The sequence below is a fragment of the Polyodon spathula genome, chromosome 3 (genome assembly GCF_017654505.1).
Source record: "Polyodon spathula isolate WHYD16114869_AA chromosome 3, ASM1765450v1, whole genome shotgun sequence".
Lineage (NCBI taxonomy): Eukaryota > Metazoa > Chordata > Actinopteri > Acipenseriformes > Polyodontidae > Polyodon > Polyodon spathula.
In genome coordinates this window covers 89,723,477-89,738,615 of record NC_054536.1, presented here as the reverse complement: position 1 = coordinate 89,738,615, position 15,139 = coordinate 89,723,477, and the positions used below count along the sequence as shown (strand labels likewise).

Genomic DNA, 15,139 nt, shown 5'->3' with positions numbered 1-15,139 from the left:
TGCAAGTGAATATCAAAAAGAAGGCAGTACTGTAGCAGGGTGTACAGCTATGGCTAAAAGTTTTGCAACACCTAGAATTTTAGGAGACATTTAAAAAATTATATTTTATTTAACATCAGGCAATCAAAGAAATAGTATCCTGCCACCTTTGTTGTATCAGCAGCAGTATACACATTTGTTCAGCTGCATTTTTATTCTGTTATTTTCCGTTGTGTGCAAAATACAGTTACTCTGTTTTCTGTGAAAAACTATTTAGAATTCAATACAATAATGCCAGTCAAACTTTGACTCTTTTCTAAAAAGAGAAGACTGTAGTACTGTACATACATTTTGATTTGCTTTTTAAATTGCAGTCACACTCTGAGAAAAAGCAGTTACTGGGCTTGAACAGTTGTATTGAAAATGACTGGCCTTATGTGTTGTAAAATAGTAATTGTAGCCACATACTCTAAGCACAATATACTATATTACATCAACATGGAATCTGTACTTGGCTAATATCAGCTGCAGTAGATGGTATTTTTGAGAGCTTATTGTGAGATTAGGCCAGTGAGTGAATCACTTTGGGAAGGGGTGTGGCTGTTTGATATGTAGGAGTAGCCAAGTGCTCTGCTAAACAAGATTGGTCGGATAATGCTTTCAGAAGCAGCGATTGGATGTGTGCTCGCTACTGAATCAACACCACGTACTAAGACAAACTGCATTTTGCGTTCTGGTATGATCTGTGGTTGGCATCTCAGTCTGCCTGGACCAACCCTTTTGAATTAAACAATCTTTCGCAACTCGGGGGGAACAGACAAAGTATTCTACTTCTCAAATGAGGAATGACAGCCTTTTCCTGCCTTCTCAGAAATTTCTTCTACACTGAGAGCTGCCAGATACTTTTGCTGTAAGTCTTGGTCTTTTTGTTCCCCAGTCGTGTCTGTTGCTTTGTTTTGGGATTTGTAGTTTTTTGACAATATGGAAGTGTCAGCTTTTTTTTTTTTTTTCTTTTACAGCAGAAATACCTGTACTTTTAATTTTTGTTTATATTACAGTATAATGTGCTGTACTATATAGTAGTACAGTGGCAATTGATATAGTAACCTGAATGAAATGGTGAACTACTGCAAAAATGAACCATTTAGTGTCTATTGTTTACATAATGTTTATATATTAATAAAACTGAGTATATGTTTCTGGACCATGCAATACAATAACAGGCTTTTCTCATGCATCATTTTACTGTAAGGAAATGATAAGAGCTAGTAGAATCAGCCTTCAACCCTTATGAAAATGAAAGAGCAGCAGATTACTTTTTGTAAGCTGTAGTCTTCAGTGGTCTATAGTGAAGCACAGCATTATATGAGATTATTTGTTTACCTGTGAAATGTGAGTAAGTATAGGACCCCTATGAAGTAACCAATGTCTAACGTCTCTCATTAATGGTTTTGTTTTACAACCTCATGTATTTATATGTATATATGAAGAGGTCTTTCTAAACAGACTGGATTCGTAGTTCTGGTACTGTACAATATGGTGTAACAATCCTAAAACCAGAGTTGCAAACAGTTATGTTATTGTACTGTTGATGCTGTACTACTTTGCATGAGATGGAAAGTCATTTGTTTATTACAGCGCTCCAGATAAGGTTTTGGGTCTGGGAGTAACGTATCCTCTAATTTTAACACTGAGAGAGTAAAATGTTTTTTCAGGGTGTGAAATGCAACATTACCTTGAAGTCATGAGTAATCTCGATTTAAATACTGTACAATATTTAATGGTAATGGGGTAGGCATTTAAAAAGAGCCTTCTATTTTAACTGCAATGTTACTTTGAACTATTTTACAGCCACGTGTGTGCTCTACAAGGTTCTTTATCGGCTCGGCTCATTTTTTTCGCAGTCTTACACTGACTGCAAATTAATTACGTACTTTTATTTTAATATTACATTCTTAAACTCTGTGAACATGTTAAAACATCAATATAAAGCCATACAGATAAATAGTGCTGGGACAAACACAGGATTTTCATGTTCGCGTATTCATTCATAATGTAAATATTTGTTCACATATTCGTTCATTTTCAAAAAATAATAAGCCATTATATTGCTCAAAATGCAGGCACAGGCCACATAGCAGGAGCAGAGGGGGGGTGGGGGGGCTCGTGTGTGTGCCTGTGTTTTGCAGCAAGATGTTACAGTAACACGTCAAAGCAGAAAAATACTGTATCGCAAGAGTAAAGAATATGTTGTGTAGGCCTTACTTTACCACAGTGAATTAACTGCAAAACAAGTTATGCCAAATGGCAGTTAAAGTTAAACATTGTTTTGCTTATTCCTGAAATAAATAGTAAATAAAGTTGACACCGCATTTCAGAGATGATTTTTTTATGCAGAGTTATGTGTTATATACACAGGACATTTTAATAAAACGCAAAAAATAACAGCAATGTAAAAGACAACATTTTCCATTTTCATCCCTGTCCAATAATTTGTTTATATTATGAAGTAGTCTTATGCAATGCAATGTATAAAAATGGTTCCACTGCTCCCTGTGGAGGTCTCAGTATCCCATGTACCTAGGAGTGTTCACCACAGCTAGTCTGTATTCACATTTTTGTATTTATTCATTTTCATATGCTCAGTTACTGGTACTGGAGTAAAGCTTGGGGCAGGCTGACATGACCAACACCATTTAGAAATGCGTTTAACCGAGTAATAGCGTAGTTATTGGATTGGGAATAAGACATTTTTAACATCCTTAAAATCAGACAACAACTATGAGAAACACCCAAACTAAACAAAACTCTTAAAGAAAAAAAAAAATCAATCTTGATTTAAATTGGCACTTTAGCGTATCTACATAAGGTGGTGAAGGCAGACCAGCCCGTCTTGTAGGAAGGGAGGGTGGAAGGCGTGTGGGCAATGGCTGTGTAATCTTAGTCGGAAGCGAGTAGATTGCACAGGGAAGAATGTAATGGAATATTAATTGCTGAATGGGGGAATAGGCAGGTGGAAAGATGAGCTGAAGGAACCAGGTGCCTGAACTAGAAAGCCTTCAATAATGTTGCACCGTAGAAGTGGGAGGAGTTGGATTTGGGAGCAGAAGCAGGATTGAAGATTGTTAGCTCGGTGGCAGGGGCAGGCGCAATGGGAATGGTGGAAGTGGTGTGGCTGGTGTGAGGAAAAGGCCGATGGTTCCAGGTGAGTGTTCTATTTTTATTTATTTTTTTAAGCTCATTTTGGCGGTCGCTGACTGAAGAAACTGTGGAGTTGAGGTGGAATAAGTTGCTTGAAGTCATTGGCATTTTAGGCACATATCAGGAGGATAATCTGTGGATGCAGATGGTGCAATAGCACAAGATGGTGCAGGAGTTGCATGATGCAGGTGGAAGAAGACAGTCTTTTGTTGATGATATTAACTATAGCTTGTGTGTTACCGAAAACAGGATTGATTTCCTCCACCAGGAATGGTCCACTGTTGAGCTGCGACCACAAAGGGGGACTGTAGATCTCATGGAGCGCTGCAGATTTTAACTGTGGTGGAGGAAATTGAATTTCAGGGGGTCAGAACCTGGAGTATGATTGGTTGTAGAAGAGTAGAAGCCAATGGAGGAGGCATCAGTATAGCGGGAGAGGTCATAGGAGTGGAAAATAAGTCCTGATAGAATGTGGATAGGCCATTCCAGTGTTGCAGGGGGACCACATATTAATGTCCAGAATGAAGAGATGAGGGAGGGGGATACAGTCCAGCTTTTGGGGAAGAGGGACCATCAAGTGGTGCCTGACCAGTGTGATGCCGAAGTCAAGGGTGTAGAAGGGTCTGGATCTGAAAGAGGGATTCTGCTGGGGTGGGGGGGAAGAAAGTCATTGAGTAGAGGGACGCAAGGGTGGTTGAGCGGGATCCAGCAGATGCCTTTCATTGAGGGAGTCTGAAATATTTGGGCTGCTGAGGCCTTCAGCCCTCAGCCGATTGCATTGATGGAGTGAGAAGGAAAAGGAGAAGACTGTTGTTGAGGAGTAGATTCCCTGAAGGAAGAACCCATTGGTTGCAGAGTTAGCTGCCGATGCTTATTGAGGTGGCGTCTATGCGCAGGGAGAGTCTTCTCCTGGAAAGTATAGCATGTTATGTTATGTGAGCAAGAGGGAGGTGAATGTCCTGCCCTAGGCAGGTGATATATTAAAATGGTTGAGGAGAGAGAGAAGTTCCTGTAAGAAGACATCCAGAATTGGAAGGACTGGAGGAATATGCTGTATTTAAAAGCAATTCCAATAATGAAGAATGAAAGAGTCCTGTATGTCTTCACATAGCAGGTCCTGATTGACAGAAAGAATCGTAGAGGTTGAGAAAAGGAGGTAGGACAGGTTCTTGAAGCTGTAGCGAGAGAGGAGGAGCGGCAGGAACAGGAAGGGAGTGGGGTTAGCAAGAAGAAAAACAGGATAAATCCGTATGAGAATCCAAGTCAGTCACATGGAGAAGAGGTGTGGAGGGGCTGAATATCTTGTAAGTTTGTTCTTTTCCACCTTTGTTCCCTATTATGAAGAGGGGCTGAATTGACTAATTTAGCTAATAATAATACACAATCTGAATTTGCAGTAGATTCATACCCTGGGCAGCTGCAAGGGAGCCAAAGGGAGTAGGAGTGGAATCAGACCCTAGACACCGGCCCTGCAGGGTCTGGGTAGGAAGGAATAATGGCAGCTTCAGCAGCAGGAGAGACAGATCATTTCAGTGAAGCTTTTTGCTGTGCTGCCCAGTGGAGGGATGATGTCAGTGTCAGGGATTTCGGATCCGTGTAAGTAGGGTATTGATTTTATTAATAATTTTTTCTTAGCGCTTTAGTTGGAGAAGTTCAATAAATAGTGCTGTTTTTAGATAGCAAGATATTTTTAAGTCAGTAAAGCGAAATTGGCAAAATACTCACATGCCAATTGATTTGTTTATCTATTGTATTAAAGTTGAAGCTTGGGTCTGTACACAAAGCATAACGAAAAGCAAGTCCAGACAGGGAATAAGGGTGTGACCAAGGGTTTATATAGGGAGTTTAAACTACACCCCAAGTTTACAATACAAGCCACATTCTAGCATATGAAGAGGTTTTTCAGCCCATGATCACTATTGAAACAGCATGCATACCTTACTCAGTAGGGAATTGTAACCACAACCAAAAATGGTAATGTCTATTTAAAACAGAATGGGCTGAACTACCATAAGCTAGAGCAAGAATGTACTGTGTCTGTATTTATACTGTCTTGTTAGCAATTCTACAGGGTGTTTTTTATTTTTTCTTGACACTCCTTCCTTGTAAAACAATCCCATGCACTATTTTGTTCGAGTTTAATTTCTGCCCTTTACTTTAAGTATAGGCTGCATTATTATTATTATTATTATTATTATTATTATTATTATTATTGGAGTAGCCACTGCAAAAGAAAGGTGATCTGCCTCACAATTGACTTTCATTCAAAAGTGTTACTTTACAGTACATCGAAAACTACAACTAGCAGTTGCTAAGCCATTTATTTCTTACTTATCGCCGTGCTATTGGAATATAAAGAATCTTGACGCTCCAAATACAGAATATTGTATTTATTATATAGATTTAACTTTCAAAAATGTGGTTGACAGATGGGTAGATTAGGTTAAGGGGGGATAAAGATTTATTTAATTAAAAAAAAAAAAAAAATTATTGGAAACCAGTTCTTACTGGTCATGTGTTTCCAGCAGTTCCCAGGATGACTACAATTAGCTGTCCCGAGTTTTTTATATTCCATTCTCCAGCTGCCACACACAGTATATTCACAATGGAGACGCCGGAAACAACAAAGGCAGGAAGCTGTATAGCATGCAAAGTCAAGCTGTGCAGCACAACTGCTATGTGTAAAATCTTCAAGCATTACATTTAGCTATCATGCGTAGTGGTAGTTGATCTTAGCTTTTGTTAGCGCCCTCGTCTTCAGTTTGGGTCTCCGTTCAGTGCCACACAGTAGAGCCTTCATTGACGGGCACTGCTGCTTAAGCAATGCAGTAGCTCTGTCCAGTATTCACAGTATAGCATTACAAAAGTGTATTGAAAAGGTAAATCCTGGCAATCCATATATCTTACATTATACATTGTAAAGGAATATTTGAAAGTTACAACTGCCTTTTAATACTGTCATTTTAAAATGGGGGGGGGGGGGGGTGAATTTCCAAAATAAATAAATAAATCACTACGAATTGCTTTTCAAATTATTTTAAATCAATTGCTGCTTATTATTATGTCTGTACACTGGTCCATAATATTTAAAGGCTGTGTTTTCTTTTAAATATAGTGCTTCTAATTATAATACAATTCAAATTTACTACCAAAACAAACTAATTGTATCCATAAATATTACACAGATCTGTTCTGGGGACCCTACTAGAACTTCGTCAACGATGTGCTGCTCATCTATAGGACAGACCATTGTGATGCATCTGTTGATAACATGATGTACTATTCTATGTGGATAATGGTGCTGAGTAGTAGGCAGCTTTACATGATCTTAATAGAATGCAAACTTGGTTCAATATCTGTAGGCTTATGATTATTACTACAGAATGTGCCTGTGGTTCTAGGAGTAAATTAAATGTGAGTTCTGCAAATCTGTATTGCTGTTGGCTTTAAGATAATATCTGGCATGAGGTTATGAGGTTTAAATGCCTTTGTCGTCTCTGTTTTCATTTTTATGTTAACACCCAAAATATCCACGCTACAGCATGAAAGAAAAGAGCTGAAGATCTTTTCAGTGAGACGGACATCCCTGCAATAGTGTCTGATTTTGACATGCTTCAAGGCATCAGTCAAGGGACAGTATTGCTTGATACATGTACACTTAGTTTTTGGCACATTTCTTGTGACCTGCCCCAAAAGTACGAAAATGCATAATTTGTCCGATTAGGATCTACTGCACTTGTCGCTGCATTTCTGAGCTTGATGGATTGAACCTTGCATCAGTATACATTTGGTGTTATTTTCTTTTTGAAGGTAAATACAAGAAAACAGCCAATGCTGGAAGATGTTGGATATGGACCAAGGGGTAGTGGAGGAGTGGTTGTCAGAGTTCAAGGTAATGTAATTTTGAGAAGTTAGGGATATGTGGTTATTTGTTTATGTATTTATTTATTTAGTTTATTACTTTTTCTGTACAACAAAAAAATGTGATTGGGAGAATGCCATGATCCTGATTCAAGTCTGCTTTCTTTGAGAATCAGCAGGTAGCTTGAAATGTCAGCTCTGAATTTAATGCAGTTAGGCAAAAGTCAGAAAATAATTTTAAATGAACATCAGTTCTGTATTTTACAATTGATAGTGAAATTAATATTAGTAGAATATGAAAATATATGGGTGCTCCATACTGTCGGATTATATTGGATGCTAGAAACGAAATAAATCTGAAATGCATATCACCAATGTGAGAGAATGTCCTCATCAAATGAAGATATAGAACCAATAGTAAATCCAATGTTTAGGATTATGTAAAGAACTAAAGGAAAATAAGTATCAAGATACTAATCAAAAAGCCTGTATGAAGCCGTCACAGTAACTATTCTTTTTGGTTGCTGTAATTTAGACTCTACCTGAGACGGCCATACCAAGCTATGCTGCAGGTTTAAAAGACAAGGCTGCTTTGGTTTCAGCTCTGTACCGTGTTATCCAGGAACCCCAGAGTGAGGTAGGTCCGTTAGCCATGGGATCCTGCTTCACTGACCCACACTGCATTATCTTGCTTACAGTGGTTTAACAGTATAGCGTCTGCTCTAGCTTGGCCAGCTGTGCTTTGGGACAGAAGCATTTAATGAGACCCCCTGATCAGCTGACCATTCAAACCACTTTTACTGGATTATCAACTTCTCTAATACAATGGTACAGTAAGTACATTCAGAACCCAAAGGTACATGTGTATGTGGAATTATTGGCCACCTTTTGGAATATAAAACAAGTGAGCCAGCCACACACAAGATGCACGTTACAAATAAGAACCGTGAGTGAACGGTTGTTCTCTAAATTAGTAGTTCCAGTACTTAGTTGTACCCCCCATATCACATAGGGAACTTTAATTGACTTAATTTACTTATCCTGTTTGATTCTGGTTGGACTCACAATCGTGACCCTTTTAAAATATGATTAAATTACAACCAACAGGTAACTGCTGTACGCCTTTTTATAAAGTAAATTGAAGATTGTGTCTGTCTGCCCCCCTGTCTCATGTGTTTGAAGTTCCTGGAGCCTGTGTGTCACCAGCTGTTTGAGTTCTACCGCAGTGGAGAAGTCAGCCTGCAGCGCTTTACTCTCCAGTTCCTTCCAGAGTTCATCTGGAGCTACCTTTCCATTTGCACCAACAGAGACCTGCACAGCACTGGCTGCAGAGAAGCCCTTCTCCTGGGCATATACAATCTAGTAAGTGAATGGATGTGTTTAATTGACTTCCCACTGTCCCACTTCTTTCCTGGTTTTTCTCTAGACGTACATCTGAAGCCATTGTTCTCAAATGTTTCACAGCAGTGACTATCTTGTAAATTGAATGTGTCTGCACCCCCTGTGCAAAAAAAAAAAAAAAAAAAGCTATTGCTGATATTCTTGTGCATTCCCATAAAAGGGGAGCATTTATGTTTTTGTTAATGTTGTACCACACAGCTGTGGATTCTTGAAAAGCTTGAAATTGTTCAAATGTTATGGTGATCTCTGACCCTAATTAGAAGCCGTGTATTGGCCATGACTTTTTGATTTCCGAATGATAAAATCCAAATGTTTTAAATTGTTGGCTTTAAATTCCATGACATCTGTGATTGAATTACACTGTGCGTTAGATTAGATTTGGGTATCGTCCAATAAAATGAACCCTTTTGTTGCAGTCATTTTGTCCGTTTTGCTTCATGTTGACAAGCCGGTCAGTGAGAGGTGTTACATTTTCTTTCCTCATAGGGATGCTTTGTATGACTTCACAAACACACTTCTAATGGAAGTACATCTAGATGTAATTTAGTAGTGTAACAAGGAAGTAGTAGATAAACAAGCCTGTTGTTTTATGACTCAGACAAATGTGACTATTATTAATTCTAATAAACAGCAATGATTGAGCAGATTCTTTTTGATTGCACAGGCATGCTTGAGACGGAGCAGGTACTGCATAAGTATTTATTTCATTTATATAGCGCTGCTTATACAAAAGTATCGCAAAGCACACTACAGTACATAGCAGAAAGGAAAAAAAAAACACAATACATTTTTATAGCATGTCACACATACAACTGCCAAGGTCAGACCATTTAAATAACAGTATACACATAATAATACAAAAGCAGCAATTTTAAAGTTAAATTTAAAACAATCTAATACAAGAAACATTGAATAAAAGTGCGTTTTTAGTCTTGACTTGAAAACTGTAACAGTCCCAGCTTCCCTGACAAACGAAGGCAGAGCATTCCATAATTTAGGAGCTCTATAAGTAAAAGCCCTCCCTCCTCCCGTGTTGCTTTTGTTGACCCTAGGAATAACCAGCTGCCATGCATCCTGTGATCTCAGAGTGCGGTTTGGAAGGTATGGGGTCAGTAACTCCTGCAAATAGCTAGGTGTTAATCCATTCAGGACCTTGTAAGTTAACAGCAAATTCTTATATATGCTGCACAGGGAGCCAATGCAAAGATGCCAAAACAGGAGTAATATGTTCACTTTTCCTTGTTTTAGTCAGAATTCTAGCAGTTGTATCCTGAACAAGCTGCAAGCGGGATACCACATGTTTTGGGATACCAGAAAAAAGTGCATTACAATAATCAACTCTAGATAAAACAGAGGCATGCATTAGTCTCTCAGATAAGGAAATAATTGGTCTAAGTTTGGCTATATTTCTGAAATGGTAAGAAAATACTTTAGTAACTTCCCTAATATGAGTCTCAAATGAGAGATCAGGATCAAAGACGACCCCCAAACTCTTAATTTCTACTTTAACTTTTGATGAGAGACTGCAACGGTCAAGCTCATGTAATCCCACATTTTCTTTTGGTTCTGTGAGCCCACTAGCATAACCTCTAATCTGAATTCAACATTAGAAAACTCTGTGACATCCAGTGCTTGATGTCTGTAAGGCAAGAAGCTAATAACACCCAGGAGAAGGAATTCCTGGCTTTAGGGACAAATATAGCTGGGTGTCATCAGGATAGCAATGGAAGTCCACTCCGTGGTAACATATATAACAGTAGTAACAGGGGATCTAGAATGGAGCCCTGTGGAACACCACAGCCAACTTCCAATTTTAATGCGATTTTATCTCCCCAGTAGAGACAAACTGAAACCTATGAGAAAGAGATAAAATTTGAACCACAGGGTATTATCCTTGTTTCCATGGTAATTATTGGAAATGCATTTTAGTTCTTGCTAAAAATTATAACCAAACATTGCAAGCATAATCAGGGTATTAAACTCACAGTATTTAACACTGCACCATTTGAGTTTACTTGAAATGTCTGCTGGACAACATACTGGCTAAGTTATTCACAGCCTGTGTAGATGAAGCTTGGATTTAATTTGTATCGTTGCTTTTGATGGTATTTTAAAACAAATAAATATTACTTCTATTTTATTTATGCATTAATTCAGTAATTTTGTTATTGTAGGCTATAATGTTTACTATTCAAAACATCTCATTTTGAATAAATTGAGAAAGGACCAACTTAGGGCTTTTTTTTTTGCTTTGCTTTTGCATATCTGTCAAACTTGTGGACCCTCAACGCACGTGCTATCTTCAAACTACATGGGGAATGCGCCCAGGTGAGGCTACTCGAATATCCAAGGATTCTTTGTTATCGTGTCACTGCTATGCTGTGGATCTACTGCATCATTTATGACCATACATATAATTACACCACTGCCTTTGTACAGTGTGACGTCCTAACAGTTACTATATACCGTGGACTGAGTTACCACTGTCTTAGAAGATTTCCACCTAGGAGCTTGGGTAATGTCAGGGAAGTGTGGCATCTTCTTTATGAACTTTACTACAAATGTGATTCTTCACGCAGCACTCTTAAGATAAATGCCTGCTATTTGGACTCGGTTTGATTTCCAAGACTCAAATTCTGCATCATCTCTCAGATAAAAACTGGAAAGCTGATTATGGCCCAGGGAAAGCAATTCCAAGTGCTAATATTGGCAAATTGTTAATTGTTTTTAACAGCTCACAGTAAAGTTTTGTTTTTTAGCAATGGAATACTGTAGATTAAAAAAAAAAAAAAAAAAAGTTTTCTAAAATGCAAAAATAAAAATTAATTCATATGCTTTATTGTTTGACACCAGGAAATAATTGACAAAGATGGACAGAGCAAAGTGTTATCATTCACTGTCCCTTCCCTGTCGAAGCCTTCTGTGTACCATGAGGTATGTGCCATGTCTCTTCTGGGTGTGCACTGGTAATCACATTAGTCTTGCAACCAGTTCTACAATCATTAAGCAACCAAGCCTTTCCAAGCCTTTGCTCTGTGTTGACACACATCCCCGTCCAGAGCCTTGTAATATGTTGACAGTTCGGAAACCATACACATATTTATATATATATAATATTATATTATATATATATATATATATATATATATATATATATATATATATAATATATATATATATATATATATATATATAATCTATCATCTCTATCTAAAGTATGATATGTATCCATTACATATCATACTTATCATAGTTTACCTGAAAACTCTTGAATTCCCAAAACTGTCATGCACTGACCGGCAACATCATCACACCAGTCTCCACCACTCCTGGAAGGCACTAGATAGCGGCATTTTCTTTTCAGCCTGATTCGAGCAAGCTACAGAGATTCACCAATTCAAATGTTTTTGTTTAAAAAACTTATTTAATTTGATTGTGTGTTTTGTTGTCGAGTTAATCCCTGAATTTTATAATTTAAGCTTTTATTTTTCTTGAGGTTTTGAGTGTGTTTTTTGAGTCCATATCAGGCTCCATACTGGGAGCATGCACCGCTGCGAGCGGTCATGGCAGCCTCGGTACTGCAGAGCCGCGGCCGCACAGCTACCGCCTGTGCACCGGCTCATGCGTTGTTTACTGGACCGGCCTGTGCACTGTACCGGTCCGTTCATTACCCCGTGCAGAGCACTTAGTAGCTGTAGACCCAGGTCCAGTGCATTGCACCTTGTTGAACGTTGTAAAACATCACAACAATGTCCTTTGTATCCAGGGCCACTTCTACGCAAGCCCAGTACAGGTACAAGTTTGGCCGTGTGCCAGACCTGGTGTCTGACGCGACACTTGAACCCCACTACATGTCCCATGCCGGTCATTCTGCAGGTCTTGACATTGAAGGTGTACTTGGCAGCGATTTCTGCTTGCCATGTTAAAATCGACCCCAGGAGCTCACTTCTTGTCAGGGCCATTTTTAAATAGGGCCTGCAAGCTGCGCCCTCCCCTTAAGTACAGGTTCTTCAGTGGTGGCTTACTGCAGTGCTTGAGCACTCATGAAGCCGCCGTTTGAGCCCCTGCATTCAGCCGAGCTGAAGCATGTAATTTAAGACGGCATTTTTGCTTGTCATCACCTCCGCCAAGTGTGTGAGCGAGATGCAAGCCTTTTCTGTGGCGAAAGCTTGTCTGTTTTTCATGGAGTCTAGGCCCAAGGTCACGCTCTGCACTAACCTGCTTTCTTGCCCAAATGTATGTGTACCTTCCGTGTCAACCAATTGGTGGAGCTGGAGGATTTCCATCCCTTTCCTTTCCAGTTGTATAGGGAACGTAAGCTCCATGCCGTTTGCCCTCTTAGGTCATTAGCGTATTATATTGACAGAACAAAAAGTTGGAGGCAATCTGAAGAGCTGTTCAGATGCTGTGAAGCCAAGGCCCACATTAAAGACCTGTCTAAACAGAGGCTGTCCGATTTGATTGCAGACAGAGTCAAGATGCTTCTAAACAAGCAACTTAACCCTCCTGTGAAGGTCACTGGTCAATGCACAAGAATATGTCTACCTCTTGGATGTAGTTCCAGGATGCATCTGTCACTGACATTTTCAGTGCTGCAGTATAGGCCACACCCCATACTTTCACAAGGTTTTACAGACTAAATGTGCTGTATCCTCAAAACCCTGGCTTTGGGACCAGAGTGCTAACGGCGGCTTATTTGTCGATACCAAAAGCACCTGCAGAGAATTTTTTCTTGCTATGTAAAAAAAAAAAAAAAAAAAAAAAAAACCCCACCAAAATCTATTTTGTGGCAGCCTTACCATCTTACGCTCTCAGATTTGAAGAGTAATGCGCTTTAAGATGGCTTGAGTATAATTACCCATTATGTAATGGATACATTTTTTTACTTGAAAGGGAACGTTAGGTTATTAAAATAGAAATGTACCATTACAATCTTTGGTCGCTGCCTACGTTACATGCAGCAGGCTGAAGAAAAAAATTGACTGGCGCTGTTCAACTGTCATCATGGAGTCTAGTGCCTTTCAGGAGGGGCGGAGACTGGCATGATGACATTACCGCTCACTGCATGACAGCTTTGGTAAGTCTCAGAATTTTCAGGATACAAATGGATACATTTCTTTTTTATAAATAATCGGGATCACAGTTATGGACATAACATAATTGAAAATCACAATTGGTGCATCCCTAATCGCTACTCCTGTTTACCAGACATTCCCTTTTTAAGAGGCTTCTATCACTGGCAGGTGTGGTGTAAGTTATTTTTAGCACATGCTTTTCATTCTGAGGCACCTTCATTTACGATGAAATGTGTTAATCCCCTGAATACTTTTTTTTGTGTGTGTGTTTAACATCCCATTGTATATTACACACACAGTGCCTTGCAAAAGTAGTCAGACCCCTGACCAATTCTCTCATATTACCGATATTACAAATGGTACATTGAAATTTTGTCCAGTTTGATATTTTATTTTTAAACACAAACTCAGAATCAATTATTGTAAGGTGACATTGGTTTTATGTTGGGAAACATTTAAGAAAAATAAAAAACTGAAATATCTTGCTTGCATAAGTATTCAACCCTTGTGCTGTGGAAGCTCCCAGTTTGCACCGATGAAAGAAATTGCCCTAACGAGGACACAGTTACCTTACCGTTGGCCTCTACCTGTGAACCATTAAAGTAGCTGTCACATTTTCTGGATTAAAACCCCACTGTTGAAGGATCATTGGTAAGGCTGTGAATCTGAAGGAAAATGAATACCAAAGAGCATTCTACAGAAGATAGAGATAAAGTAATACAAATGCATAGATTAGGGAAAGGGTACAAAATAATATTCAGGTGTTTGGATATCCCAGTGAGCACAGTTGGATCAATAATCAGGAAGTGGAAGCTGTATCGCACCACGCAGGCACTGCCAAGAAAAGGCTGTCCCTCAAAACTCAGCGCTCAAACAAGAAGGAGACTTGTGAGAGAAGCCACAGAGAGGCCAACAATCACTTTGAAGGAGCTACAGAGTTTAGTGGCTGGGAGTGGAGTAATGGTGCACCAGTCAACCATAAAGAGCTCTGCATAACACTGGCCTGTATGGGAGGGTGGCAAGAAAAAAGCCGTTACTCAAGAAGTACCATCTGAAAGCATGTCTGGAGTTTGCCAGAAAGCATGAGAGTGACCCAGCTGCGATGTGGGAAAAGGTTTTTTGGTCAGATGAGACCAAGATAGAGCCTTTTGGTCAAAACTCAAAGTGCTATGTGTGGCGCAAACCTAACACTGCCCATGACTCAAGACAAACCATCCCTACAGTGAAGTATGGTGGTGACAGCATCATGCTGTGGGGATGCTGCTCATCAGCAGGGACTGGGCATCTTGTTACAATTGAAGGAAGAATGGATGGAGCAAAATACAGGAAAATTCTGCAAGAGAATCTGCTTCAGTCCTCTAAAAAACTGAAGCTTGGGAAGAAATTCACCTTTCAGCAGGACAATGATCCCAAGCACAAGGCCAAAGCAACATTGGAGTGGCTCAAGAACAAAAAGGTGAATGTCCTACAGTGGCCCAGTCAAAGTCCTGATCTCAATCCCATTGAGAATCTGTGGCACTATTTGAAAATTGCGGTCCACAAGCGTCATCCAACCAACCTGAACTACCTGGAGCAAATCTGCCAAGAAGAATGGGCCAAAATCACTCCGACACTGTGTGCAA

The 15,139-nt window shown here is 39.3% G+C and overlaps 1 protein-coding gene across 7 annotated transcripts in view; it reads left to right on the top strand.

The window, feature by feature from the left end:
* The window catches only part of LOC121313605 (hyccin-like), a 41,181-nt gene that overhangs the window by 14,050 nt on the left and 11,992 nt on the right, over positions 1–15,139 (top strand). For 3 of the 7 annotated variants that reach the window (XM_041246311.1, XM_041246308.1, XM_041246315.1), the window contains exons 2-5: positions 6,991–7,072; positions 7,577–7,678; positions 8,224–8,403; positions 11,296–11,376. In XM_041246311.1, coding sequence (XP_041102245.1) covers positions 7,022–7,072; positions 7,577–7,678; positions 8,224–8,403; positions 11,296–11,376 — 414 coding nt within the window. In that variant the 5' untranslated portion in view covers positions 6,991–7,021. Of the gene's footprint in view, positions 1–705; positions 890–4,396; positions 4,485–4,535; positions 4,777–6,990; positions 7,073–7,576; positions 7,679–8,223; positions 8,404–11,295; positions 11,377–15,139 lie in introns of those variants that run through there. The other 4 variants (XM_041246309.1, XM_041246310.1, XM_041246312.1 and 1 more) reach the window with 4 other exon arrangements.